The 27,424-nt window shown below is 35.2% G+C and overlaps 1 protein-coding gene across 1 annotated transcript in view; it reads left to right on the top strand.

The window, feature by feature from the left end:
- The first annotated feature begins 1,504 nt into the window (after positions 1 to 1,504).
- Positions 1,505 to 27,424, top strand: part of LOC128552165 (uncharacterized) — a 35,895-nt gene continuing 9,975 nt past the window's right edge. Inside the window, 2 exon segments of the mRNA XM_053533186.1 lie at positions 1,505 to 1,586; positions 24,685 to 25,121. Coding sequence (XP_053389161.1) covers positions 24,720 to 25,121 — 402 coding nt within the window. The 5' untranslated portion in view covers positions 1,505 to 1,586; positions 24,685 to 24,719.

The raw sequence follows: 27,424 nt of genomic DNA, 5'->3' as shown, positions 1-27,424 counted from the left end.
TTTTGCGTAGGTGGCCTGACATTGGTGTGAAGAAACCTCGTAGCTTAGAAATTGCAAGGGCAAAGTCAGCAACTAGGAGAGCAACTGACAATTATTTTCAACAACTTGACCATATCCTAACCAAGTATAACCTACATGACAAGCCACACAGGATCTTTAACATTGATGAGAAAGGTTTGAACACCGAGTATAAGCCTCCAAAATTTATAGGTGGGAAAATCGCAAGCCGTGACATCCGGCAAAGGCAAAACGGTTACTTTGATTGGATGCGACAACGGTGTTGGTCAAGTTGTACCGCTTACTTTGTATTCCCTGGAGCGTCAATGCTTGAATCTTTGTTAGAAGGAGCCAGTGCTGGAGGAGATGGAGATGTTTCTTAGTCTGGATGGTCAAACACTAAGATTTTCTCAACTTATATAATGGAACACTTGATAAAGTACTTGCCTTCAAGGGATGAAGATGATATTCTAGTCCTGTATGATAGACAAAAGAGCCATATTAGTCTCTTATTGAGTGGGCAAAATCAAATCACATTTATTTGTTTGTATTACCACCACGCTGTAGTCACGCACTTCAACCGTTAGATGTTAGCTGCTTTGGCCCGTTTGAGGTGCTTGTCACATTTTCATCCGGGAATATGGTGGCAGTGTAATTACACGCTATGAAGTTTGCAGACTGGCTTGTAAAGTATATCCCAGTAACTTGAATCCTGGTCATATTCAGGCTGCCTGTAGAAAAAGTGGAATCTATCCCTTTGACCAGAATGTGTTCACAGATTATCAAGTTGCACCATCAACATCCCTTGAAAGAGACCCTGCACACTCAGATGAAACTCCTGCTCCTGTATCTGATACACCAGCTCCAGTACAGTCAAATGCAGCTGAATCTTTTCTACTGAATAGAGGTGGGAAAATATTGCAGAATGTTCAGAAGGCCAAAACAAGGAATACTTTAAGTAAGATAGTTGAGGGGAAATTTATCACAGAAGATGACATTCGTGACAAAAATTACAACTAAAAATGTAAGCAAGCAAAGAAATCTGTTAAACAAGGTAGAATTTTAACAAAAAAGAACCATGACTGTAGAACCTTCAACATCAGGTTTTAAGACAAAGAAACCAGCTTTAACTTTAAGTGAGAATTTTTCCAGGTCAGAATCAGATGATGACATGGATGAAAATGACAAGTGCATTGTATATGTAAAAGGTTCTCTCCAGACTCATCTAAGAGGTCTGAAGTTATTATAGTGAACTGGGGACAGTGTGATACCTGTAATGGATGGGTACACTAGTGCCAGGGTAATCAGAAAGGGGGATAAATTCATCTGCTCTAACTGTAGTGAGCCCACCAACTAGACATTTCAGTCAATAAAAAGACAATTGTATACACGTTACTGCATGACAGTTCAAAGAGTTCAAAACAGTAGATCATTTATTTAAAGTTAACATTTACAAGCTCCAGTGTTAGTAACACGTAAACTTTATTGTGCAGTATACTTTTACCACAACTGCCGGAAAGTGGTATTGAATTTTTGGAGGCAAATTAGGTCAGTCTATTTGGATAAACATAAATGGAATAAAAAGCAAGGTAAGATTTATTTTTGTTTCTTACGTAAGATAGAGTTGTTCTAAATAATATTTGGTACAAATTATACTTTCTCAAACATATTTAAAGTATTACGGATCGATTAACCGTTAGACTTCCGGAAACGTGTTGTGCAGGGATATGCCATTGATAACGTCTCGTCTTTTTTTCTGTATGGTTATTTTGTTGAACTGGGGACATTCTTTATATATTAAAGTACTATCGGGACATAATACGAGGTAACGCTATTTTCTTCCATTCTCTTTGAACATTGAATTTACTGGATAATTTCATTACGAATTACTTCTATAGCTTTGCCACGGTAAAATGAAAAATGTCTGATTGACGTAATTTGCTTTAGACGTTCATACGGACGGGCAACTTATTTCCTTCAACAGACTTACAAAGTCTGTTGAGATCAAGTTATCTGTAATAGTTTATTCTTTCTTCATACTGACACTGATATTTTCTAAGAAAACCATTTTCTCTCTAGGCTCATCTCAACAGACTTATAAAATGCGATTCTGGGGTTATATAATGTCATGAAGAGCGATTAGTACCACCTGTCAATAGCCATCCTAAACTGACCACAACAAGATTAATTGAACTATTTCAAATCACTTGTACCAGATGTTTGATTTTTCTTTAGAAATAAAAGAAAGTAAAGCTTTTACCACATTGTAATTTTCCTGCAGAAGTATGCTCAAGCATTTAATATAGTTGCTGAATAGCTGATGTTAAATCTTTTTTACATTTACACCCTTCAAAATATTTTTATTACTTTCGTTGTTATGGACAGGAGTTTATGTTTTTATCATAATATCATTAGAAATGTTTTAGAAATCGTTAGATAGACTTCTGTGGTCAATTAATCTGCCAATTTCAGAAAAGCTCGCCGAATGGGCGTTTACATCAAACGCAGGTAGTAAATGACGTAGGTGTCACACTAGTTATCGGTGAGAGGTTAATTTGATCACGCTTGTAGTTTGCTCCACCCTAAAGTATTTTACTCACTCTTTGTCGTGAGTAAATCAATTATTCACTAATTTCATGTTCCTAACTACAAAAACAACAAACGAAATATAGGATACAGGTCTTAGTATTTGACAGCATTCCAATGTACAAAAAATACGAATATATTTGTCTTGCAAATGTCAGATGGTACGATGTTGTGCGATGTGGTGATGATCGACCAGTAGAAGTGGGGTAAATGCGATTATCTTTATCTTTGTACACCACTCAACCTGAAAACATACTATCAACATTTAAGGCAAACATATAATCAGATGTACATGAAAATCTAAACTGTAAAATGTGTTTTCTATTAGGTCCCGAATGAACCAAATGTAATAACTTGAACTCATCTAATCTGGAATAGTTAAACAGCATATAAGATGGCCATTCTGGTCTCTCTCAGCTTCGTTGAACAACCACAAAATAAGAAAAAATGTACAGTGTGTAAAACATAACATTCTTTCAAGGTAAAATCAAAATAAAATGAAAGCTAGCTCAAAAGAGGATAACGGCAATTTACATTTGATAACGAAAGAATAACATTGCATAGGGAAAAACAGCATGAAATATATTGATATAGAATTAAATGCCTACTTGTGAATGCCACTTTTCTAAATGTAGATACCGAGTCTGGCATGAAAAATTCAAATGTTCTCATATAATGTTAAATGTATATCTGCCTTTAAAGTTCTAGTAATACATGAATACTCAACAGTAATTATCAAGGAATGTTCATGTCTAAAGACCCTTGAAATATAAGGTACGTAACTGTGAACCCTATTTTCCATCAGAACATAAAGGAGATGTAATGTCTGGCCTGAGGAATCTCTCTAGAACTTAATGATTACTCTTGTTTAAATCACAATCAAAAAGTCAAATCTGCCTTTAATATTCGAATACTGCTACAAGCCATCAGCAATAACTATTAAGAAACTTTAAATGTCTGTAAGGGTGGATGGGAGGGAATAAACAAATAATCAAAATACTTGTTATGCTGTCAAATATTCAACCTCGAGTGAAGAATATCAGTTAACAATCACTTATATAGTGCACTGAAAACATGAGAAAATCGTGAATTGCAAGCAGAAAACGCGGTAAAATAACTACCGGGAGCTGGAGACAAAAATAGTTAGCAGACGATGAAAAACGTGAATAATTTAATTTTCAATTGATCGTTACGGGTTAGTTACAAAAGCAAAATATCACAGGTATTTATTTCACGATAGCTCTGACTCAGCATAATAAATACATTCATGTGCAGCATATACACTTAAATCTATGTAGATTATAGATTTGACCAACATTGATGTGTATACATGTATTTATATAGCAACTCTTGACGAAATAAAATTAAACTGCTACCGCAGGTTTTGTATCGAAGGTTTCATGCATTTATATCAAATTGATGTACATGTATCCATTCTTCGTAAAATGTCGCATACTCGATGTTGGTAATACCTAGTACTAGTCAAAATAATTCGACGTTCAGATTGTTTTATATTTGTGACAGACAATCTATGCGTCAAACTTTGAAGGACCAAAATAATGGAGTAATCACAGTACACAGACATGTAAGGTTATTGGTTTTTATCGTTTGTGCATATTAGCGTGTCAACGTACGATGATACATAGGTTTAAATCACTAGAAAATTCGTAATGTTGGATATTCTTTGATAATTTTTTACATAAATCAATGAGGAATTGAATCACCTTTCGATGCATGTAAGTTTTATTTAAATTTATGGCCAGTTCGTGAAATAATCGGCATTTAAACTTCACACCCTATTACCTGATGTCCACCACGCCGAGGGATGCGGCTGCCACAGAGGTAGGAAATCAATAACGGTGAGTAGTGGTGTTAGTTTTTTTAGCTGTATGTTTTCATTTCGACTTTCCATGAAGATATTCTGGTGCAGGCATACGTGTAAATGCCTTAACATATTATATGATTAATCCTGGTCGCCAACTTTGCGAAATAAAGAAGTATTCAGCTGTTTAAATTGGACGTTTATTAAAATTGATGCGAAAATCATATTCAACGGCCCAATTCGAAGTGTTTACAAAATAATTTGATCGAATTTACCTAACACGTCAAACGATCAATCATCTGGGGATAATCCTGGCAAGTTTCAAGTCTGTCCGTACGTCTACACCAACGTTCTGACCCTCCAAATGGACCCGGGTATAGTCACGTATGATAAACTTTACCGCAGAGGGCATTTTTAAATGATGCCCATCCCACCGAGTCAAAATATAGGATATCGTTTACGACAGAGGGAAATTTTGTGTAAAAATGTTTATTTTGGCTGTTTGTTTTGCTTTTGAGACCAGGGAGGTCATGGAATTATTTGCAGTATGCATTGTTTATACTTCTGTTTAATAATGGGCGATTTTCAATGGCGAACACCACTGTAACACGGTGTTAATCACTCTAGATTGAACTTCTGTCTATCTCCGACGATGTTTTGCTACTATAAGTCTTCGTTTTGTAAACTTATCAGTCTAGATAGTATTTATATATATCTCCTACATTGCATACAATCTGATATATCTCCTACATTGCATACAATCTCTGTACATGTATAGAGTTGTTTTGCCACTGAAAGTCCTCGTTTTGTAAAATCATTTTTGTTTCTTTTTTTATCATAATATACAGACATTTGCTGCCAGCAATGAAATCCTAAGTCCTGGTACTTGCGTTCTTGCTGGGTTCAGTTGAATATAGGTTGATATTAAATATCAAATTGTTAAAACAAATGCATTATCAAGCTTTCATACTAAGAGAGGCTTTCATACTAAGATAGTAACATAGTTCTACATAAAAGATCCGTTGGGCTAGAAAAATTATATTTGTTGTCAGAGGCATAAGTCAAGTGATCGGTTCTAGATAAAGCTGTTATTCATTAACAATGATTTTGAAGTTAACACTGGAGTGATTGACCATTTAGTTAATTGTCATGTCAAGAGAGATCTATCAAAATGCAATGGAAATAACTAAACCACCTGTTATTACCGAGTTACTATCTGAAATGAAGATTTCATTCTGATCGATCTCTCTTGACAACTTTAAAGATGTATTCAGTTTTGATATTTTGCCCTGTAACTTCGATACATGTCCACACGCTGGTCACTAGAAATGAATATTTCACCTTCATTTGGAATCACGTCGGTATATGTTTTCTGTCCTATATCTAGCATTCCAAATGTTTTCATCTTATTCCATATGGTCAATCACTCTAGCATAAGCTGCTAATCAGTGTCTTAGCATTTTTTTTTTAAACAATTCTAACACATTTCAAATATATATGCTTAATTTACTACTCGACAAACTTTGTTAAACTATATGATCTGATGTGTATTTAAATGAACGCTGTATATAATAAATGCAAAACGATTTAATATCTAATATTAACTGTAACTTTAACACTGAATCCTGCAAAAACGCAAGTATCAGGACTTAAGATATCATTATTTCTGTATATTTCATCATAAAAGAAATTGAAACAAAAATGAATTTACAAAATGAACATTTACAGCAGCAGAACCAATCTATACATGTAGCAGATAGTATGCAATGTCGGAGATGGAAATAACATCTAGACTGATTAACACTGTGTTACAGTGGCGTTCGCCATTGCAAATCGCCCATATTCAAACAGAAGTATATAAACAATGCATACTCACGGTGAGGATGCGTACACCGGATATTGCCACCAAGTGATAAGGTATTTTCCGAAAACGTGATTATTTTTCGTCAACAAGGTAAGTAAAATCCCGATTTATTATTGTATTATACTACTACAGAAGAAAAGATCATTACTTTTCATAACTAGATACTATGTATATGCTCTCACAAGCGTAAAATGGGTCAATCTTAAGTAGAAATGCTAAATTTTTTGATAAAATGACAAGTTTATCATTTGATAAATGCATGCCGTAAAAACATTTGTCCCGATACCATAACCTGTTTGCATTTCGGGGAAAATCTGAATCGTACGATTTATTTAGTCACATACAAAGAAAAAATGTGCAAAATTTCAGCTTTATAAATGTTCAAATTACGGAGAAATCGGTGATAAATGAGCGTCGATGGTGTACTGTGTATTGAGTTTTCAAAGTAATATTTGTATTGTGTATTGCAGTTTGGTGTACTGAGTATTGATATTGAAAAATGTGCATGTTTTCAGCATTTATGGTCATAAGATAGACGAGGCATGTAATTCCATTGGCCTAAATGATGGAATGTCTTTTTCTGTTTGCAGATGAATTTAGACTTCACAGTGAAAATAACAAGCACCAGTTTGAACATTGATATTACAACTTACAATTACAGCGGGCCAATAGTCACTCCGAGAAACTGTCTAAAGACTAGCCACTGCCGAGTAAAGACCCAGCCACAAGTTCAGCCGTGAATTTAAGTTTTGTAATAATGGAACACAGGATATGATGACGACAAGTGTGGAAAAGGTCTCACCTTATAAGAAGAGCAAACATGAAAATATGTTATCCTTTCGCTTTCATACTACAAAGAGACATAAACCTTGGTCAATAGATGACCATTATCGATTATGGTGTCAATAGTTCAAAGGTCAATATGGTAGGGGCTTTGAACTTTTAAAGTTGTTTCTCCTCAATAACCCTAGACTCATTTAACGTAGAACCTTCGAACTAGTTTCACTTGATATAGTCAAAGCTATTTTTTTTTTGTTTAAATGCATTGTTCTGAAAGGTAATTAGCTCACCACTTGCTTCATACGAAACAAAATGGGTGTTATATGCACTGAGCTATTTGTGTTAAAAGTAGGAGGAAACAGTGTCATGTGTCATTCTTGAAAGTATTTTGCACACTTCATTTGCAAGATATATGTCATTTCTATGCAAACAATTCGTTATCACTTTTATGTGATCAACTTTCCTGTTGACCAAAATTGTATATTTATTGTCAAGGTCAACTTCGAACTATAAAAAAACGATCGGGAACTCACTTGAAGATCATTTCGATTTTTTTCATGTATTCAAACTGTTGAATGTCAAATGTTTATGATCTTTGGTTTAAACATATTTATTCCCAACAATATACATAACTATATTTATATACTAACATTACAAGTACAGCTGGTGGAAAGGATTAGAACGAAAGACAAATAGAGTTCTTCAACTATCTTATTATTATCTTTGCTATTTTATGAATTTGTGTTTACGTTTCAAGTTTGTTTAATAAATATTTCAATGTACATGACTTTTTTTACTTTATCAAAGTAATACATTACTTTTACAATATTACTTGGTGGTAAAATAAATCTGTCACAACAGAACCTATTTCAGTATCAATGCCCAATCTTATGTGGAAGTAATGTACACTCATCACATTTATGCAGTAACTAGCTGCTTCTTTGAATGTCAATAAGTATTCGTCTGTTTTGCTTTTCTCTATCCTCTTAATTTAGTGTCAGTCTCTGTTATGCAAGAAGATGTACAATTGTAAAATCAGTGGAAGAGTTGTAAGCCTGCTTTTCAAAACAACTTGTAGTCTTCACTATACCTCGTATTAACCAAGTTGTCGATGAAAACATTTTGCGACGTCAAGAAATATAGGAAACTATAAAATCGAAGAAAACGTTTCTTGGCAACCAAACTGATTAGATTAAAGGCTATTTATTCATCCATCTATTTTGTCACATTCTTCATAGACTGTATAACAACACTCTCTGAAAACCCTGTCTATGGAATTGCACTCTGTGTAACATTGAAAGTTTCATGTACACCGCCGTGTATGTGTCTCTAGATTATATTTTGTACTGGTAGCATGTGTAAATGTTGAGTTCTGCTAGATGGCGAGGTAGGTGGCATACATTTCCACTGCCGTCAATGAACAGGCTACTCACCATTTGTCCAAATCAAAGGTTTCTTTCTGTTGCAAATTGGTCCCTTTTGTAAGCGGGTTCCTTTTTGAAACAAGTGTGTTGATATTTTCTGAATCAACAGTTTTTTTCTGCTTTTTTCTCTGCATATGTCTGGTGCTATCTTGTAATTTTGGTTCTGGTCGTTAGCGTACTATAATATTCTCGTCATTTGGGTGGTGTTCAACAAAATGACATACAATGGCCTTAAATTCGTTCGTCGAGCCAGCCATAAACACACATAAACAAGTTGAATCTGCAACGAAAAAAATCACAATATAGTATTTATTAGTAGGGCCGGGCTTTCTGCTAGATATTGAGAGTAAGTCTTAGTGGCATCCAAATGCAAAATTATAAAAGATACCTTTAACTGTTTTTGAGATAATTCGTGTAAAATCAACTTAATCAATGATCAATGGAAGAATAGAAAATATATATACATACACAACTGCTAAACGTAACAAAACATATTACCCGTTGTTGCACTATGGTGACTGAGAGTTACGTTTAGAGCTTATTACATGAATTACAACAGAGTAAGCGCTATAAATATCAATGTAAAACATCACGTATCTTCAGGGCTAAAGAAATTACTGTTTTGTACTTTGGAAAGGAAATTATAATGTACATTTTGTAAGATTAATTCTATAAAACTCAGCGATAATGTAAACAATACACAGTACAGTAAAATGTGATACAAGTCAATACTCAGTACATATATTTGCAATACACAGTACACCATCGGCGTTCATTTATCATCGATTTCTCCGTCATATGAACATTTACAAAGCTGAAATTTTGCACATATTTTCTTTGTTTGTAACTAAATAAATCATACGAATCAGAATTTTTATCACAAGACAATAAGTGACGATATCGGGAGAAATATGTCCCCGACCTGCATTTATCAGATGATAAAGATGCCATTTTATCACAAATTTTAGCGTTTCCTCATAATATTGACTCATTTTACGCTTGTGAGAGCATATACACAGTATCTAGTTATTAAAATCAATGATCTTTTCTTCTATAGAAGTATAATACAATAGTAAATAGGTGTTTTACGTACCTTGTTGACGAAAAATAAACACGTTTTCGGAAAATAACTTATCACTAAATGGCAATATCCGGTGTACGCATCCTCACCGTGATACTGCAAATGATTCCATGACCTCCCAAGACTTAAAAGCGAAACAAACAGCCAAAGTAGACATTTTTACACAAAATTTCCCTCTGTCGTAAACGGTATCCTATATTTTGACTCCTCGGTGGGATGGGCATCATTTAAAAATGCCCTCTGCGGTAAACTTTATCATGCGTGGCTATACCCGGGTCCCTTTGGAGGGTCAGAACGTCGATGTAGACGTACGGACAGACTTGAAACTTGCCAGGATTATCCCCAGATGATTGATCGTTTGACGTGTTAGGTAAATTCGATCAAATTATTTTGTAAACACTTCGAATTGGGCCGTTGAATATGATTTTTGCATCAATTTTAATAAACGTCCAATTTAAACAGCTGAATTATTCTTTATTTCCCAAAGTTGGCGACCAGGATTAATTATATAATATGTTAAGGCATTTACACGTATGCCTGCACCAGAATATTTTCATGGAAAGTCGAAATAAAAAAATACAGCTCAAAAGACTAACACCACTACTCATCGTTATTGATTTCTGACCTCTGTGGCAGCCGCATCCTTCGGCGTGGTGGACATCAGGTAATAGGGTGTGATTATTGGTTCTGTAAAAAATTCATTTTACTAAATATATCTACTGCCGGTTTCAGAATAGTGCGCCGATTCAGTGTTTGCACCATACACATGGAGTGACTGACTGATATCTATTTTCTTATCGTGAGTGGCTAACCTTGTATCAGTCATTTACATAAACTCCGCCCAAGACGCGAGACAAGTTATGTACATTTAAAATTCTGTGGGTTTTTCCCGTTAATTGTCTAAACAACACATAAACTGAAGTCAGTCATGCAATGGGTTTACGGTTTTTAAAAACTGATGATATTGCAGTTTTAAGCCGTGTCTCAGAATCAGTTTCAAGTCAAACATTTTTTACAGAATAGACATCAACCACTCGGCCCGTTTACATTATGTTCGTAAAACTGTCCCATTTGACAGCTGTTTATTAACGTCGCATTATCTAAATTTATTTCACGTATGATTTTTTTTCTTTAAATGATTCCTTGTGTGACAAATTGATAAAATCACTCATTACAAAATGCAAATTTTGTCAGTGGGTGCATATAAGTTTAAGATCAAAAGATGTTTATACATGTAAAATATTACACATGTCCTGTCACATGTGTATTTTTGTCGCTAGGTCAGGGACTTTTCATGTTGAAAATACAATATTTGATATACGTAACTCAAGTTGTAAAGGTAATAAAGTTTTATGTGTTTGAGAATCTAGTAAACATGCGATTGAATCAACTGGAGTCATTTCTTTTCGATCGATTCAACTTTCGGTCCTGTAGCCGTTGTACATGAAATCAAACGCCTTGAGTGCTAGACTCGTCGAGTGGTTAAGGCCGCCAACTTCAAATCACATCCCCCTTATCGAAGTGGGTTTGAGTTTCACTCAGGGCGTTGAGTTCTTCATGTGAGAAAGCCATCCAGCTGGCTTACGTACGGAAAGTCGGTGGTTCTACCCGGGTGTCCACTCGTGGCGAAATAATGTATGGTGGAGCACCTTGGGTCTTCCTCCACCATCAAAGCTGGAAAGCCGCCATAATTATGACCTATAAACCCAAACAAAAATAAGTGCTGAACTCCTTCATTTAACTTTATATAATAGGGAATTAAAACTTGATTCGGGATTCATGACTAACTAAGTTTCCTAACCAAGAAACTTGCTCACGACGGATTTTTTTTCTTGGGTTTAACGTCCGTTTTCAGCAGTTCTTCCTGTATGTCGGGTTGGCAGTTTACCTAACCATCGCTCCTGGGAAGAACCAGTACAAGACCCCCGTCCTCCGTAAGAATCTGCCAAGCGTTCTCACATAGAGATATGGCCGGTAGCAAGGCTCGAACCCCCCCCCCCCCCCTCACAAGTTACAGAGATTTCAAGTCAGCGACTAACCACTCGACTACACGGCCGATCACACGATGGACGGTTAGTTGCTATAATCCGGAATCTAGAAACCACATGGGTACGTAGTTGCAGTAATGCAAGACTGAAGTCGACATAGAACTCCCAAATTAATTTATGTCGACGGGTTCGACTAACAGATTATTTTTATCGCTACTTTTTTTTTTTCATTTGACTAAAGTTTTCATGACATCGCATACCAACATGTCTTCAGTATGCAGTAATTATTTGACGGATTTCTATGAAATAAAGTATATCTTTTCATATGGAATCTTTTCTTATCGATGTTAATTCTTTGGTTTGGTATTCTACGGTTTGAGAGAAAATATCGGTAGAAATGGAAGACCGGAAGTAGTAATCAGACTCAGATGGACGAATAGTTATAACGATCGCATCACTTTGTATTTTTTACCGACAATTGTTACATAAATTCATACCGTGTAGTAAAGAAAATGCGTATATGTTTAATGAAAATTGGCTGCGTGTTTATCTGCAACATTTAGCAACTTTTGAAGCAGTCTAAAATAAAAAGTGCTAAGACCGCACGCGATTTACCCGGCCGCACTAAGCGTGCGTTGTGGTCCGATACACATGTGCAGAAGAAATGACTTACTGAACAAGACTTAGTGCTATTGTATTGTAGTAACCTGAAAGCATATTCAGTTAAAATAGCAATGCATCGAGTGGCGCCTGTGCAATAAACTTTTTATTACAAAATCGTGTGCATGGTCATAGATTTCCATTCTCTGTGCAACAAGAGCCAAATGTTCTATTATTTGCAACAAGCTGCGACAGAACTATGTGCCTTTTAAAACAGAAAGGCACTACACATACTAGGTATAGTCCACCTGATTTGAAGCGATCCTAGTAAATACTGAGAAACTTTTTTCATATGGGCAATATCCCCACTCGCGTCAAACACTCGAAAGACCAAAATAATTGAACAATTTCCGATGAAATTTTCATCGCTGCCGACGCTTTACATGTTATAAGTACAGTACATGTATATCATTAAAATTTCCTGTTTATCTACTAGATTATATATTTGTAAATAATTAAACATTTCCCTTCTTTCAATGCCACTCACAAAGTTCTTAAGTATAGATTAAAGACACATTTGACCAAGTTCTGAATTTGACAGATGAAGTAGTCAATAATTAAGTATTGTTTTATTAGATATTTTTGAACTTTTTGTTTTGTTTTTGGTATTTTTTGGGGGTATGTAGTTGAGGATTTCTTTTTTTTTGAGTAGTGAATTTCGAGTTAAAAAAGTGAGTTTCGAGTTAGAAAAGTGAGTTTGAGTTAAAAAAAAAGTGAATTTCGAGTTGGAAAAGTGAATTTCGAGTTAAATTTTAAAAAGTGAGTTTCGAGTTAAAAAAGTGAGTTTCGAGTTGGAAAAGCGAGTTTCGAGTTAAATTTTAAAAAGTGAGTTTCGAGTTAGAAAAGTGAGTTTCGAGTTAAAAAAAGTGAGTTTCGAGTTAAATCTTAAAAAGTGAGTTTCGAGTTAAAAAAGTGAGTTTCGAGTTAAAAAAAAAAAACTGGGTTTCGAGTTTAATTTTAAAAAGTGAGTTTCGAGTTAAAAAAAAGTGAGTTTCGAGATAAATTTTAAAAAGTGAGTTTCGAGTTAAATTTTCAAAAAGCGAGTTTCGAGTTAAAAAAAGTGAGTTTCGAGATAAATTTTAAAAAATGAGTTTCGAGTTAAATTTTAAAAAAGTGAGTTTCGAGTAAAATTTTAGAGTCAGAGGTTAGAGATATTGTAAATTTTTTCAGAAAGTGCTATCAAAGAGGATTGATTTTATGGCCAAGTGCTTTACATTTTTGACTCTAACGACTGATGCCAGTCTATTCCTTCAACCACACGTTATATTTGAGAAAGTTCAATACGTGTTTTTTTTTATTGGGTCGAGTGACACTCGGAAACAAATATAGTAATACGGCAACCTTTTCCAGCCTTTGATGGTGTAGGTAGAACCCATATGCCTATCAGTGTATTTTTCAGGCTTCGGCGGGCACCAAGGTAGAACCATAGACCTTCCATAAGCAAGCTGGATGGTTTCACGTGGTTTCAGATGACAAATCATTCAAACTTTATCTACTAGGCTCGAATTATTGTTCTTTTAATGGAATGTGTATCATCTATTCACCACGTAGCAACGACTTAGGTATATACCACGAACGGATATAATTGTCCTTTAAGATCAGGCAGTATTATAAAAACACTGAGTCCAAGTACGTGCACTAACCGTCTATTAGATAATGTTCTGAAAATAAATCGAAACTTCTAGTGTGCGAATATAACAAATGGCTTGTTTTCTATCAGCTACATAAACCAAATCTTCATATACTTGCAATATGTGGCTAGTGTATAAAACTGCTTCTCAGTTCTAAAATTAAACCTAGCAGCAGAATGCAAACAAAACTGAATAGCAGACGACGCAAGATATGTACTACAGTTTATTGCTGTTATGTGTATAAATGTTTAATCCATATACTTTCTTATAAAAAATTGTTTTCCTTTTCTTAACAGGTACTGTGTAAGTCTTTGTAGGATCTCTTTTATAACCTATATCCCTTTCTGATGTTTTTGGTCGGTTTGTATTTTCCTTCCAATCCAGAATTGCAAGATTTATTCTCGTCTTTTGTCAACATACTCCAGAAGTGCATTGTTAAATGATTCAACATAGTGCGTATCCATAACAGTATTTGTTTTTTTTTCCGCATCTTTATAAATAGGCATTGATTTAAAAAAAAAAAATATCAATATTTCAACAACTTCAACACTTTTCAAGGTAAATTTTGAGCACTCGTAGTTTGGGTCTGTCTTACATCTGGATGTTGAAAGACAAACTTCATGATTTAAAGCGAGTAACCCACACATCGTGGTGTGAGAATTTGTAAAATTAACGTTTACCTATATTGACCTTTAAGTGGCATATTTAATGTTCTAACAATGTATTTTTCATCGAATACTGTCCAAAATCGTTTTTTTCCTGATAAATAAAAAATAAAAACATTCGTCTACCATTTCTGAAAAGGGTTTTCCGGTTTATAATAAAACGGAATCCCCGGCCTTCAGCGAGCACCTTGCAAACATAACATGATAATCAACAGAACGTATAAGTACAGGTATCGCGTAGTGTAATGACGTTTTGAAAATAAGACAATAATATAAAATGAAGTCAGCACACTATTGTCCTTAGCATGCGCGGATCCAGCCAATTTTCTTAGAGGGGGTCCGATCGAACTCTCACTATGATTTATACACTAAATAATTTGATGTGACTTACGCGGATGCTAGCCGTTTACAAGTACAGGGTTGCCAGTAGTTTTTGTTGAACAGGCTGAAATAGAAAAATAGCCGAACAGCTAGAGGGTCCGTGGGCATGCGCGCGCCCCCTCCCCCCTCCCCACCCCCATTCTCGAAAATTTTGAATTTCAGCGCATTCCTGCATTCTGAGGCATTTTAGGAGCATTTAAGAACACATTTTCCACTGCATTTCTATAAACAATATACCCCTTTATTTTCACGTTTTTATGAACTCACCAGTTAAATTTAAGACAAATAATAAGATTAAGTTTTCTTAAAGGTAAAATTCTTTGTTTCTTTGAGATAATTAACATAAATATGAATTACGTCAAGGTCGTATGCAGCAGCAGCCACATACACTTTGAATGCGGTCCTTTCGTTGCCTTTTCGAAAAATCCATTTTCTGCCCTTCTCTTCTTTTCTTTTTGGATGGGGGGGGGGGGGGGGGGGAATCCGCGCATGCTTATAGTATTGACCTGGAAGGGGTGAGGGAACCGAATCCTTTTCGTCCATATTTGCCGAGCCTGATAACATTGATATAAAAGGACAGTTGTATGTTATTCTGCCCCATGTGGTTCTGGGACGATCTGTGTATGAAAAGAATTGGAACCACTGCCTTACCCTTGCATGATCGTAAGAGGCGACTAATGGGGTCTTAACACTTGGTTTTGCAGTAACTCTGTGATTCCAGCATGTATGCAAATTTTGATTCCATACCTCATGTTTTTATTTCGATGTAAATGAGATGTGGAACCAAAATTTGTAGTCCTGTTTGGCGCCATATAACCTTTACTGTGTTGGTGCGCCGTAAAACCCAAATAAATAAAATAAATAAAAAGTATGTTATTCTATTTATCATGTAACTCATACAACCTACAGAGAACAACATATGTCCTCGTCTCTTATTTCGTAAAGGTTGACTTCTGAAGCAGAAATTCATAAATTCATATTTTACGGTTTTGAACATTCATTCGCCCCTGAAACACTTGAACAAAACAATACGGCAGCTATACAGTACTGTACTTCGACAATGTTTATTAACTTTCTGATATTCTTATAAAAATATAATATCAATGAAATAAACTCTTATCTGCGTAAAAATTCCGTAATCTCAACTCGTTTCCTTAAATTTTCACACAGACAATATCGCTTAATGACGTCACTGTGGAGCGTTCATCATGACATTACATTGTTTACATGCCATTTGATCAATTCTTGGAAAGGTTTACAATACACTTGACAATTTAATTTCGTGGGCATGAAATGTCGTGGTTTTGGTCAAAACGGCAATTTCGTGGGGATATGAATTCGTGGATTTCAACATTTGAACATAAAATGAATGGGATTTTCACTTGTTCGTTGGGATTAAATTTTGTGGATTGACTCAACCACGAAAGCCACGAAAATTAATCCCCCTCGAATATAAATGATTTTACAGTAAGTAGATTGTCAAGTGTATTGTAAACAATGTGATGTCATGATGAACGCTCCACAGTGACGTCATTAAGCGATATTGTATGTGTGATAATTGTGGAGACAGGCATAAATTTAAGGAAATGAGTTGAGATTACAGAATTTTTTTTTTTTCATGCAACATCAAAACTAGATCTGTAGTAAAATTCGACGTGGAAGGAAGCTGATGTAAAAATTAGTCCATCAGTATGGGAGGTGTTTAATTTTGATATCAGTTCAATGACCTGATATCAAAATAAAATATCAAGCAAGTGATATCAGGCACTTTGCAGTTTGCATAGTAATTGCATGATAAATAACTGTATAATTCAACTTATATCGCATGTGCAAGTAGCTGCGCGGACAAATCGTTTACCTGCCAATCTCGGTGTTGATTGAGTACTGCATCTGACCTTTTTTTTCCTTCAAATTTCATCTACAACGCCATCAAGCCATATATTGATATCCAGCGTATATCTTCACTTTAAATGAGAGTGTTACTTATTTTGATTATTTTTTAATCAAAAACGACACAATATTGTGCGATACCTATAGATAAGATATTATCCGCTCTATTATAAGAAGCATGATAAACGCGTGCAAAGTGTATGGTTTGTACGTGATGTAAGTGTCATAAAATACTGTCGCGGCTTATTCTATATTTATATCAATGTTTACAAAATAAAGCCAATGTTTACAAAATAATGCGTTGTAACGGTTTATAAAAATGTGTGAGAAAAACTGTGAAAACTCGAAAGTTCCCATAAATCTGGAAACTAGAAATGTATCAACCATTTAGTTCCATGTATATATATGAAATAGTGGCGTCATTTTGACTTTCGGTGATATTTTTTAAAAAAAGTACAATTCACAATGTGTGGGTTATTTGTTTGTTTTGTCCTTTGTGTTCATGTTTGTGTATGGTGTGCAAGAGTTATTCGTGTGTGTCTTTGGGCAGGCTGCGTTTTTTGAACGTGGCTTTCCCTGTTGGATATTCTTCCTTGTTTTTAGTCGCTTTAATTCCTTGATAATGTTCTATGAAATTGAGTATATTCTTCCGTAAAATACTTGAATCAAGACAATCTTAATGATTTAATTCCTTGATAATGTTCTATGAAATTGGGTATATTCTTCCGTAAAATAATTTAATCATTTTTGCAAAGTTTCATTGAATGAAAAATATACGTCTTTATGGCTGCAGCCTTGTCGGAAAGTTCATTCCAGTTTATGCCATGCGAAGATTTGAACCATGCAGTAATCTTTGCTGCTTTGGCTATTCCTTTTGTCGAGTGCCAAGTGTCCGTGACATCTGCTCCTCTCGGCCATATTTAGTTATTTGATTATTATTGTCAAGTGCATGTATGTTGACAGGACATTTTCCCTCAATTTAGCTATAAATTCGTTTGACACCCAGTAACTCATGTCGCTGAGAACAAGGGTCATCTGCTTAAGAGACTGTTTCAACTTTAAGTACTTTATTTGTAGAGCCTCCAATACATACTATGTCACGGACTTTGGCATTTTTTCTCCAACAATGTCTTGCGTCAGTAAGGATATTGATGCCGGTTAGGTTTTCTTCTTCAAGAAGTGCACATGACATGGCAATTCCTCATTTATTCATTTACATAAGATTCACCCATCTCTCCGATACCTGGTGATTCACAGAACATTTGAAAATGATTGGGAAGCATACCACTTGAAAATATCCATGGCTTATTTTTGCACTGGCTAGAAATGTCCCACTTTGCATGTGGGGCGATGATGTCCATGAAATAACACTTCTAAATCCTGACACTTTCAGTCAACAAACATTATACTATGCAGCTTTTTTGTTTTTGCAGTTTGAAGCTTTTTCTTACAGTTAGCATCATGCGATTGAACCTGTAACACTAATTTCTGCAGGCATGACAAACATCCAGTAAAGATGTCATCAGATAAGACTTCTTCTTCTGAGCAATACTGATACAAAGCATAGACTCTATGGCGTCATCATTATTACCAAGTTGGGCATTTCCATCCCTAGGTAAAGGTCACAGTTGGAGAACAAAGGTCATGTCAGATCTTGTCCGGCCAAAAACTTTTACATGTACATGCATTGAATTATGTTTATATTTTGCATGAATGTTTAACTCAATGAGATGGACTCTATCTCAAAGGTCAAGGTCACAGTTAGGCGTCAAAGGGCGGGCTCGTCATGTTGCCCGTGGGCATCTAGTTTGTACAAGCTATTTTGTGGGCAATTTTCTGATTAGGTTTTGCTTTGTAATCATGGTTCTCAGCTAGTTCGCGGTATGTTCGCAGCAACTATTTCGCGGGATAATCGTAGCAACTTTCGCTGGAAGTTTGCGGAAATATGTTCACGGCAAATCTAATGTTTGTGAAAAGTGAACACCAAACGAACACCCCGCGATCTCTGTGTCTATTTTATCAAAAGTGTTCGTTCCACTTATGTAATTTCTTATTGATTCTACTGATTTAAATGTCCTACTCAAAAACTGAGCATATAACTGTAAAATCTCTGTTGAGACTGGTGACTGGTAAAAAACACAACTGAAAATATGTACAGAATAATAAGAAGGATTCCAACTGAATCCGTAAATTCTTCTTAGAGCCTTCAGCATATGCTTGTCTGTTGGAATGTCTGAGATCACTTCTTAACTGGTGTATTTGCTTTTCTAAAATGACATAATTTGATAACTACCATAACTTTTTTAAATTCTGATTCTTTAACCTGATATTCCTCAAGCCTTAAATTTGCATTAAGCTTTTCAAATTCAATTCTATGTCTTTCATCTTTATGATCAGACAAACGATTCTGTGAGGATGTAATATGCTGAGCTCTTAATTCAAACTCATTCACTGCCATCACAAATATGATCTCTCTTAAACAACTTTGGTTAAAATGGCATTTGATTTTCCTGTATTAATAGCTATGCAGGCTGATAAATTATCACAGAGAACTACAATTCGCTGATGTCTGAAATTTTTCCCCCAGATGTGTAAACACACCATTAGTGCTAACATCTTTAGTGCTCCTATGTGTAACCGTTGGTCTATAATCTTACTTGGAAGTATAGAATGAAAATAATTTCCATTCCAAAATCCACCTATTCCATCTAAATATGCATCGGAGGAAAAAAGTTCATCAGGATCTGACCAAGGCCCTAAATTCATTAATAAAACTCCATTATAAATAGGTAAGAATTCATTCCAGCACAAACGATGTTTTTTTAACCTCCTCTGGTATAACATGTAGAGCTGTATTGTTAGTAACATGTAACTGACGAAACCAGTTTAATAAACGATTAATAAAAATCCTACTGGGTTTAAACAAGCTCCCAACAAAGTTGAGTTTATCTAACAATGACTGAATGTCTTTCAATGTGGCCATGCTTTTATTTAACCATAAAGTTATCAATTTTTTAATTTCATTCAGTCTTTCAGGGGTTATCTCCATGGTCATTGATAAAGTATTGAATAAAACTCCTAAAAACGACATGATTTCCGATGATGGGCTATTTTTCTTTTCAGCTTCATCAATACCAGCATTTTTCAGAACTTTACCTAATGTCAAATAGGCAAACGCTGCATGTTCTCTACGTTCAACACCTGCAAGATCATCTAAGTAATTAAGTACAGCAATTCCCATGCCTAGAAGAATAAATGAAATGGCATTTGTGACCCTTTGGCAGATATATGCAGCACTTCTCAAACCCATGGACAAACAGTATCGCAAAAGATGTGTTTTTTCCAAGTGTAAGCAACAAGATTGTAATTTGAAGGACAAATACTTATTTGTCTATAAGCTCTGGATAGATCTTTTTTAAACAGTAATGAACCTTGACCATTTGAAATTGAGTGCTACCAAATCACCTCTCTTTGGATAAATCAAAGCAACTTCCTCTCCTAAATATTCATCTTTTGGTACAAATTCATTAACTGCACACTGGGTATTACTGCTCAAATCTAAATAATTCTTCTATCTGAAATATCTTTTTGGGTACAGAGTTCAAAGGGTAAATCAACAAAATTTGACTAAAAGGGTTTTGTTTAAAAGGTCCTATAATTGCGTCATTTTTCATTTCCTTAACTAAATATTTATTAATAACCTCTGGAAACTCTTTTGCGCCTTTGTATTTTTATACATCCAAACCTCTTTTGTTTCAGGAAGCAAATTTTCATTTCCTGTAAAACCTATGGGAAATCCATATTCTAATAAATCACACACTAACATGTCATTATACTGAAAATTATTTAGTACTGTTCTTAAATACTCTGTGTTAATTTTTTCATTTACTCTAATCCTACATTGTTCATAGTTAAATTTCCCCGATTTCTTAAACTGTTCATGTACTTTCTGAAAACCTGAGGTTGTTTTTATTTCTCTACAGATTTTACAAGTTTCAGTGTGATTACAATTGTGTGAAGTATTTACTTTTTTGTCCAGAATATTTTTCTCAACATTTGTATTTTAACAAAATTTTGGAAGGAAAATATCTTCTACTTTATCTTATTGGATTATCTCAATGGACCTATACCGTCAGGCTGATGAATAGGGACATGCTGTTGACCTTTCCGGATGCTCAAGTTTCTTTTGATCTTTTTGCCAACATGTAGCACATATATGTTTGGCCCATCTTAATTTTCCTTTAACCATTAGTGTGTGACTAGCCTTGTGCATACATTTATTTCTGTGATAGAAAGAGCAGAACCATGTACTCTCCTCTTCTACATTTTCTTGATTGACCTTTGAGTAAGATTTTTTACCTTTACCTAGATTGGCATTTGTAGACGAATATCTACTCGGGGGATTGGCTTTCGTAAGCATAGCAATTTCCAAATAATGAAAATCGTCAGACCAAGATTTTCTCCTAATTCAATTTCTCTTAGAACAGCAGCGTAAAATGATTTCAATATTGTAAAACTGTAATTTGAACTTAGATACATCATTCTTTTCAACAAATTTGACCTACCCTTTTATAGCTCACCTGAGCACGAAATGCTCAAGGTGAGCTTTTGTGATCGCCCTGTGTCCGTCGTCCGTCATCAACAATTTGACTGTTAACACTCTAGAGGTCACAATTTTGGCCCAATCTTAATGAAACTTGGTCAGAATGTAAACCTCATAAAAATCTTGGACGAATTCGATATTGGGTCATCTGGGGTCAAAAACTAGGTCACCAGGTCAAATCAAAGGAAAATCTTGTTAACACTCTAGAGGTCACAATTTTGGCCCAATCTTAATGAAACTTGGTCAGAATGTTACCCTCAGTAAAATCTTGGACGAGTTCGATATTGGGTCATCTGGGGTTAAAAACAAGGTCACCAGGTCAAATAAAAGGAAAAGCTTGTTAACACTCTATAGGTCACAATTTTGGCCCAATCTTAATGAAGCTTGGTCAGAATGTTACCCTCAATGAAATCTTCGATGAGTTTGATTTTGGTCATCTGGGGTCAAAAACTAGATCACCAGGTCAAATCAAAGGAAAAGCTTGTTAACACTGTAGAGGCCACATTTATGACTGTATCTTCATGAAACTTGGTCAGAATGTTACTCATGATGATCTCAAAGTCTAGTTTGAATCTGGGTTATGTAGGATAAAAAACTAGGTCACCAGATCAAATCAAAGGAAAAGCTAGTTAACACTCTAGAGGCCACATTTATGGCCATATCTTAATGAAACTTGTTCATAATGTTAATCTTGATGATCTATAGGTCATATTTAAATCTGGGTCAGGTGGGGTTAAAAACTAGGTCACTGGGTCAAATCAAAGGAAAAGCTAGTTAACACTCTAGAGGCCACATTTATGACTGTATCTTCATGAAACTTAGTCAGAATATTAATCTTGATGATCTTTAGATCATGTTCGAATCTGAGTCATATGGGGTCTAAAAATAGGTCACTAGGTCAAATCAAAGGGAACGTTAGTAACACTTTAGAGACCACATTTATGACCATATCTTAATGAAACTATCTTGATGATCTTTAGGTCAATAGGTCAGGTGAGCGATACAGGGCCTTCTTGGCCCTCTTGTTTTCTACCATACCTGTTCTATCATCAGAAATAATTTCTAATTCTCCTGCAACAAATAAACTTTGATTAAGGTATTGAAATGTATTATTTTGATTAACAATCTTGTGCCTAAGCTGAGAATGTGGATATTTCTGTACATGTTTAACTTTATCTGAAGATTTTGCTTTTATACCAGATTTCTTTGACTTTTTATGTTTAGATTTAGATTTTTTTTTGCTTTTGACACATCTTTCTTTTTGCTATCTTCATTTTTAACATTTTCTGTTAAATGATCACTACTGCTATCTGTATCTGATGAGGAATCACCAGAAGAATCACTGTCAGTCGATTCGTTATCCGAATCCAAGCCAATTTCTTTCAATCGTTTTTACACTGAACGTAACAGTTTCTTGTCTTTTCTAAGTGCATTGATATCTACCATCGACTCTGATGGTAATGAAGATGACTCTGTCTGTTTAGATTTGATAGATTTACTACTAGTACTAGCAATAGCATCGTTTGCTTCCGGTTTTAAAGAAGAAATAGAAGATTTACCCTTGAGTTTGACGATGTTGTCTTTCTTCTCTTCCAGGAGCCCTCTTAAACGTTCCTTCTCTTGCTGTTTCTTTAGCTTTTTCTCCTCTTTTTCAAGCTGAGCTAGCTTTTCTCGCATTGAAGCAATCTCAACATCATCGTCCGAATCCGACTCACTTTCCGGTCGTAGACCACCAATTTCAATCTGTTCCTTATGCGACTCGCTCGTTGTTACGGTCCCGCCTGTAGCACCTGTTTCTTCACCTCGAGCGATTTCTGGACTTTGTGGCACGTATTCTAACTTCCTTCTAACAGCCGATTTCCCTTCATGTAACCGCTTATAATCTATTCGTTCCCTTCTTTCCATCCTCTTATCTTGATTGCTGTCTTCACCGTACAACTTACAATTGTCCGTGATTGATCACTGTTTAATCACTTTTTGTCCGTGATACACACTTTTCACAAAGTTTATTAAAATGTCTTACTTGAAAAATGTTCTCTCTATTCTACGCATGATTTTTCCCGACGTTGCGTTGAAGAAGTTTGTCTATGGCATTTCTCTCTTCTGATGTTTTCAGTAATTTAAATTTCTATCTTATAAATAATTGTGGGCACTGTGAAGCCCGCCAAAACTACTCAGTATGTTTTCAAATTACGTGTTGACACGACCAAAAAAGAAAAACAGTGTTTCCGATATATAAGTTTCGATAACCAATGAGATAATCTGATACATATATACTGAGTTAATCCAATCGATGATTTTGTAATCTATAAACAAGGTAAGAGACCACCAAATAAACTATTACCTGAATGAAGTATAAATTTGTTCGTATAATTAAATATTTTAATCAGGATTAAAATAGTCCGTTTAAACGCCAGTTTTAGAATCATAGACATTTAAATGACTGTCGGATGGAATACTTTAGATTCCAGAAATGTCATGATCTTACTGGCTCGATGCTTTGTAGCTTATATGATGTCAAATCCGCATTTAAATGGCAAAAACGAGAAATATGACCCTAGTATAATGTCAACTGTTGACAGTTTCACATGTAATTATAGTATTATTAGTACAAATATATCCCAGTAATATCGACTTTGGTAAATGTAAGAAAAATCAAATAACATTTTCTGATTATGAAATGTATATACCCTCTGGACAGGTACAACTGTGACATTGTAAACTGTATTCCTGATGATAATTAATTCATGACTCGCCTTGATAGAAAACATCGTATGGTCCATGCATCTACTGTGCATTAGATGAATAGAAACTCTTCATAAAACTATCATGGTTATGTAAAACCTGCAAGTTGTAGTATTTTGAAATAATCCAGTAAGTGGAAAAAGTTGATGATATCATCATGAGTATCATAAATCATCGTATTAATAGATAAACAACGATCTAATAACTCGACATAAAACATAAAATATAACGAAAAACTAAGAAATATCTAAAAGTAAGTCTTAAAGGTTTAAAACCCTTAATGTAACAAATGATCTGAGACAAACCTTTTGCGTAAATTACAGCCATGATGGGCAAATGATTTTGACATTTGGTAATTAAAAACGACCAGTATTAAAATGCTGTAGCTTAATGTTGAAGTTGATTTTAAAATCACGTAAAGGAGTTAAATCGTCAACTCTATTTGTAAACCAATGCAAACAAAAACGTGTTCTTTACATGTGTGGAACTTGTAATCTAAGTTCATAGCACATGTAATGATTTTTTTTTCTTGCAAACTAAATTTTTTTTTTCATATTCTTTCAACAGGAAAGCTATGGTAGCAGAGATGAATTAAGTTTAGAATGGCGTCATTACTGCCAATCTCTCTTACACCATCAGAAGAGAAGGCATACTGCTTCCGGCTTTTATCTCTGATTGTAGACGGCGGGACATTGGTCTTACGTCACATATTTGACCTAGCCATTCCACCAAATGACTTACAGAACACGCTGAATGATGTCAACACACGTAGTAAACTAAATAACTTGTTAAAGAAAAATGTCTTACCAAAAGGACAGTGGAAAGTTCTTTATCCGGCAATAGGTCAGCCTAACTCGGCAAAGTTTGATGTTTCTCTGCTTGTGTGTTTGCTGAGATATATCTGTGGTCTGAATGAGGTCTCGAACATATGGAATTCTGTCCCTCCTTCTTTTGACTTATCAACAGAAGCGGACATCACACGACTTAGACAGTACAGAAATGAGGTAAAATTAAATACCAAACTACTAGTTACTGATAGAACTTCGTCAAACAAGTGTTGGAATAATGTCAGTTAGTGCGACAAAAGGGTAGTGTTTGTACAATGAGTTTCTTCCGCTGAATTTCTTACTGGTACGTTTTCGGTTCACAGGTTACACTCAACGAAAATAATAGATTATATTGGCATTTATACAGTCATGCATCTATAAGTCCCCGAACGTTTTTTTTTTTTTTTGCATAAAGGCATGAGTAGCAGAGATTATTCTTGCTCCAACATTAGCCTTATAAACATAATGCTTTGTAAAATTCTGCACGAAGTGCTCAGAGGTGAGCTTTTGTGATCGCCCTGTATCCGTCGTCAGTCGTCGTCGTCAACAATTTGACTGTTAACACTCTAGAGGTCACAATTTTTAGCCAAATCTTAATGATACTTGGTCAGAATGTTACCCTCAATAAAATCTTGGACGAGTTCGATATTGGGTCATCTGGTGTCAAAAACTAGGTCACCAGGTCAAATCAAAGGAAAAGCTTGTTAACACTCTAGAGGTCACAATTTTGGCCAAATCTTAATGAAACTTGGTCAGAATGTAACCCTTAAAAAAATCTTGGACGAGTTTGATATTGGGTCATATGGGATTAAAAACTAGGTCACCAGGTCAGTTGAAAGGAAATGCTTGTTTACACTCTAGAGGTCACATTTTTGGCCCAATCTTAATGAAACTTGGTCAGAATGTAACCCTCAATAAAATCTTGAACAAGTTTGACATTGGGCCATCTGTGGTCAAAAACTAGGTCACCAGGTCAAATCAAAGGAAAAGCTTGTTAACACTCTAGAGGTCACAATTTGGGCCCTATCTTAATGAAACTTGGTCAGAATGTTACCCTCAATAAAGTCTTGGACGAGTTTGATATTGGGTCATCTTGGGTCAGCTTGTTAACATTGTAGAGGCCACATTTATGACTATATCTTCATAAAGCTTAGTCAAAATGTTAATCTTGATGATTTCAAGGTCCAGTTTGAATCTGGGTCATGTAGAATCAAAAACTAAGTCATCAGGTCAAATCAAAGGAAAAGCTAGTTTACACTGTAGAGGCCTCATTTATGACCATATCTTAATAAAACTTGGTCAGAATATTAATCTTGAGGCTCTATAGGTCAAGTGCAAATCTGGGTCAGGTGGGGTAAAAAACTAGGTCACTAGGTCAAATCAAAGGAAAAGCTTGTTAACACTCTAGAGGCCACATTTATGACTGTAACTTCATGAAACTTGGTCAGAATGGTAATCTTGATGATCTTTAGGTCAGGTTCGAATCTGGGTCATGTCGGGTCAAAAACTAGGCCACCGGGTCAAATCAAAGGAAAAGCTTGTTAACACTGTAGAGGCCACAATTATGACTGTATCTTCATGAAACTTTGTCAGAATGGTAATCTTGATGATCTCAAGGTCCAGTTTGAATCTGGATTATGTAGGGTCAAAAACTAGGCCACAAGGTCAAATCAAAAGAAAAGCTAGTTTACACTGTAGAGGCCACATTTATGACCATATCTTAATGAAACTTGATCAGAATGTTAATCTTGATGATCTATAGGTCATATTCAAATCTGGGTTAGGTGGGATCAAAAATTAGGTCACCGATTCAAATCAAAGGAAAAGCTTTTTAACACTGTAGAGGCTCCATTTATGACTGTATCTTCATAAAACTTGGTCAGAATGGTAATCTTGATGATCTCAAGGTCCAGTTGGAATCTGGGTCATGTCGGACCAAAAACTACGTCACCAGGTAAAATCTAAAGGAAAAGCTAGTTTACACTTTAGAGGTCACATTTATGACCATATATTAATGAAACTTGGTCAGAATGTTAATCTTGATGATCTTTAGGTCAATAGGTCAGGTGAGCGATACAGGGCCTTCATGACCCTCTTGTTTAGAAAATTCGTCTCTTTCATGACAAATATAATATTCCTAGGACATTCCTCGATTTGATCATTAGTGTGGTATCTAATGAATTATGTATCATTGTTAAAATCCATCGAGAGCAGGCCTAATAATGCTAATTAATCATGCTTTTTCATGCCTAAAGGTAAATTATGGTTTGAGCTCTCTATCCCCAGTAAAGTGTGCGTGGCGTTGTCTCCATGAAACAAATTTTGCCAGGATCATCGGTTCAAATCCCTCTTTTTCAAAATGTCATGCTGTAGTTTTGTTTTCAGATTGTAATGGTCGATTGAGCATATGTCTAAAGTAAGTAGTACTTAGAGTTTGTATGTTTAGATTTTTGTTTTGGTTGGGTTTAACATCACACCTA

The sequence above is a fragment of the Mercenaria mercenaria genome, unplaced genomic scaffold (assembly GCF_021730395.1).
Source record: "Mercenaria mercenaria strain notata unplaced genomic scaffold, MADL_Memer_1 contig_2098, whole genome shotgun sequence".
Classification (NCBI taxonomy): domain Eukaryota; kingdom Metazoa; phylum Mollusca; class Bivalvia; order Venerida; family Veneridae; genus Mercenaria; species Mercenaria mercenaria.
This window is presented reverse-complemented; position numbering and strand designations above follow the sequence as displayed.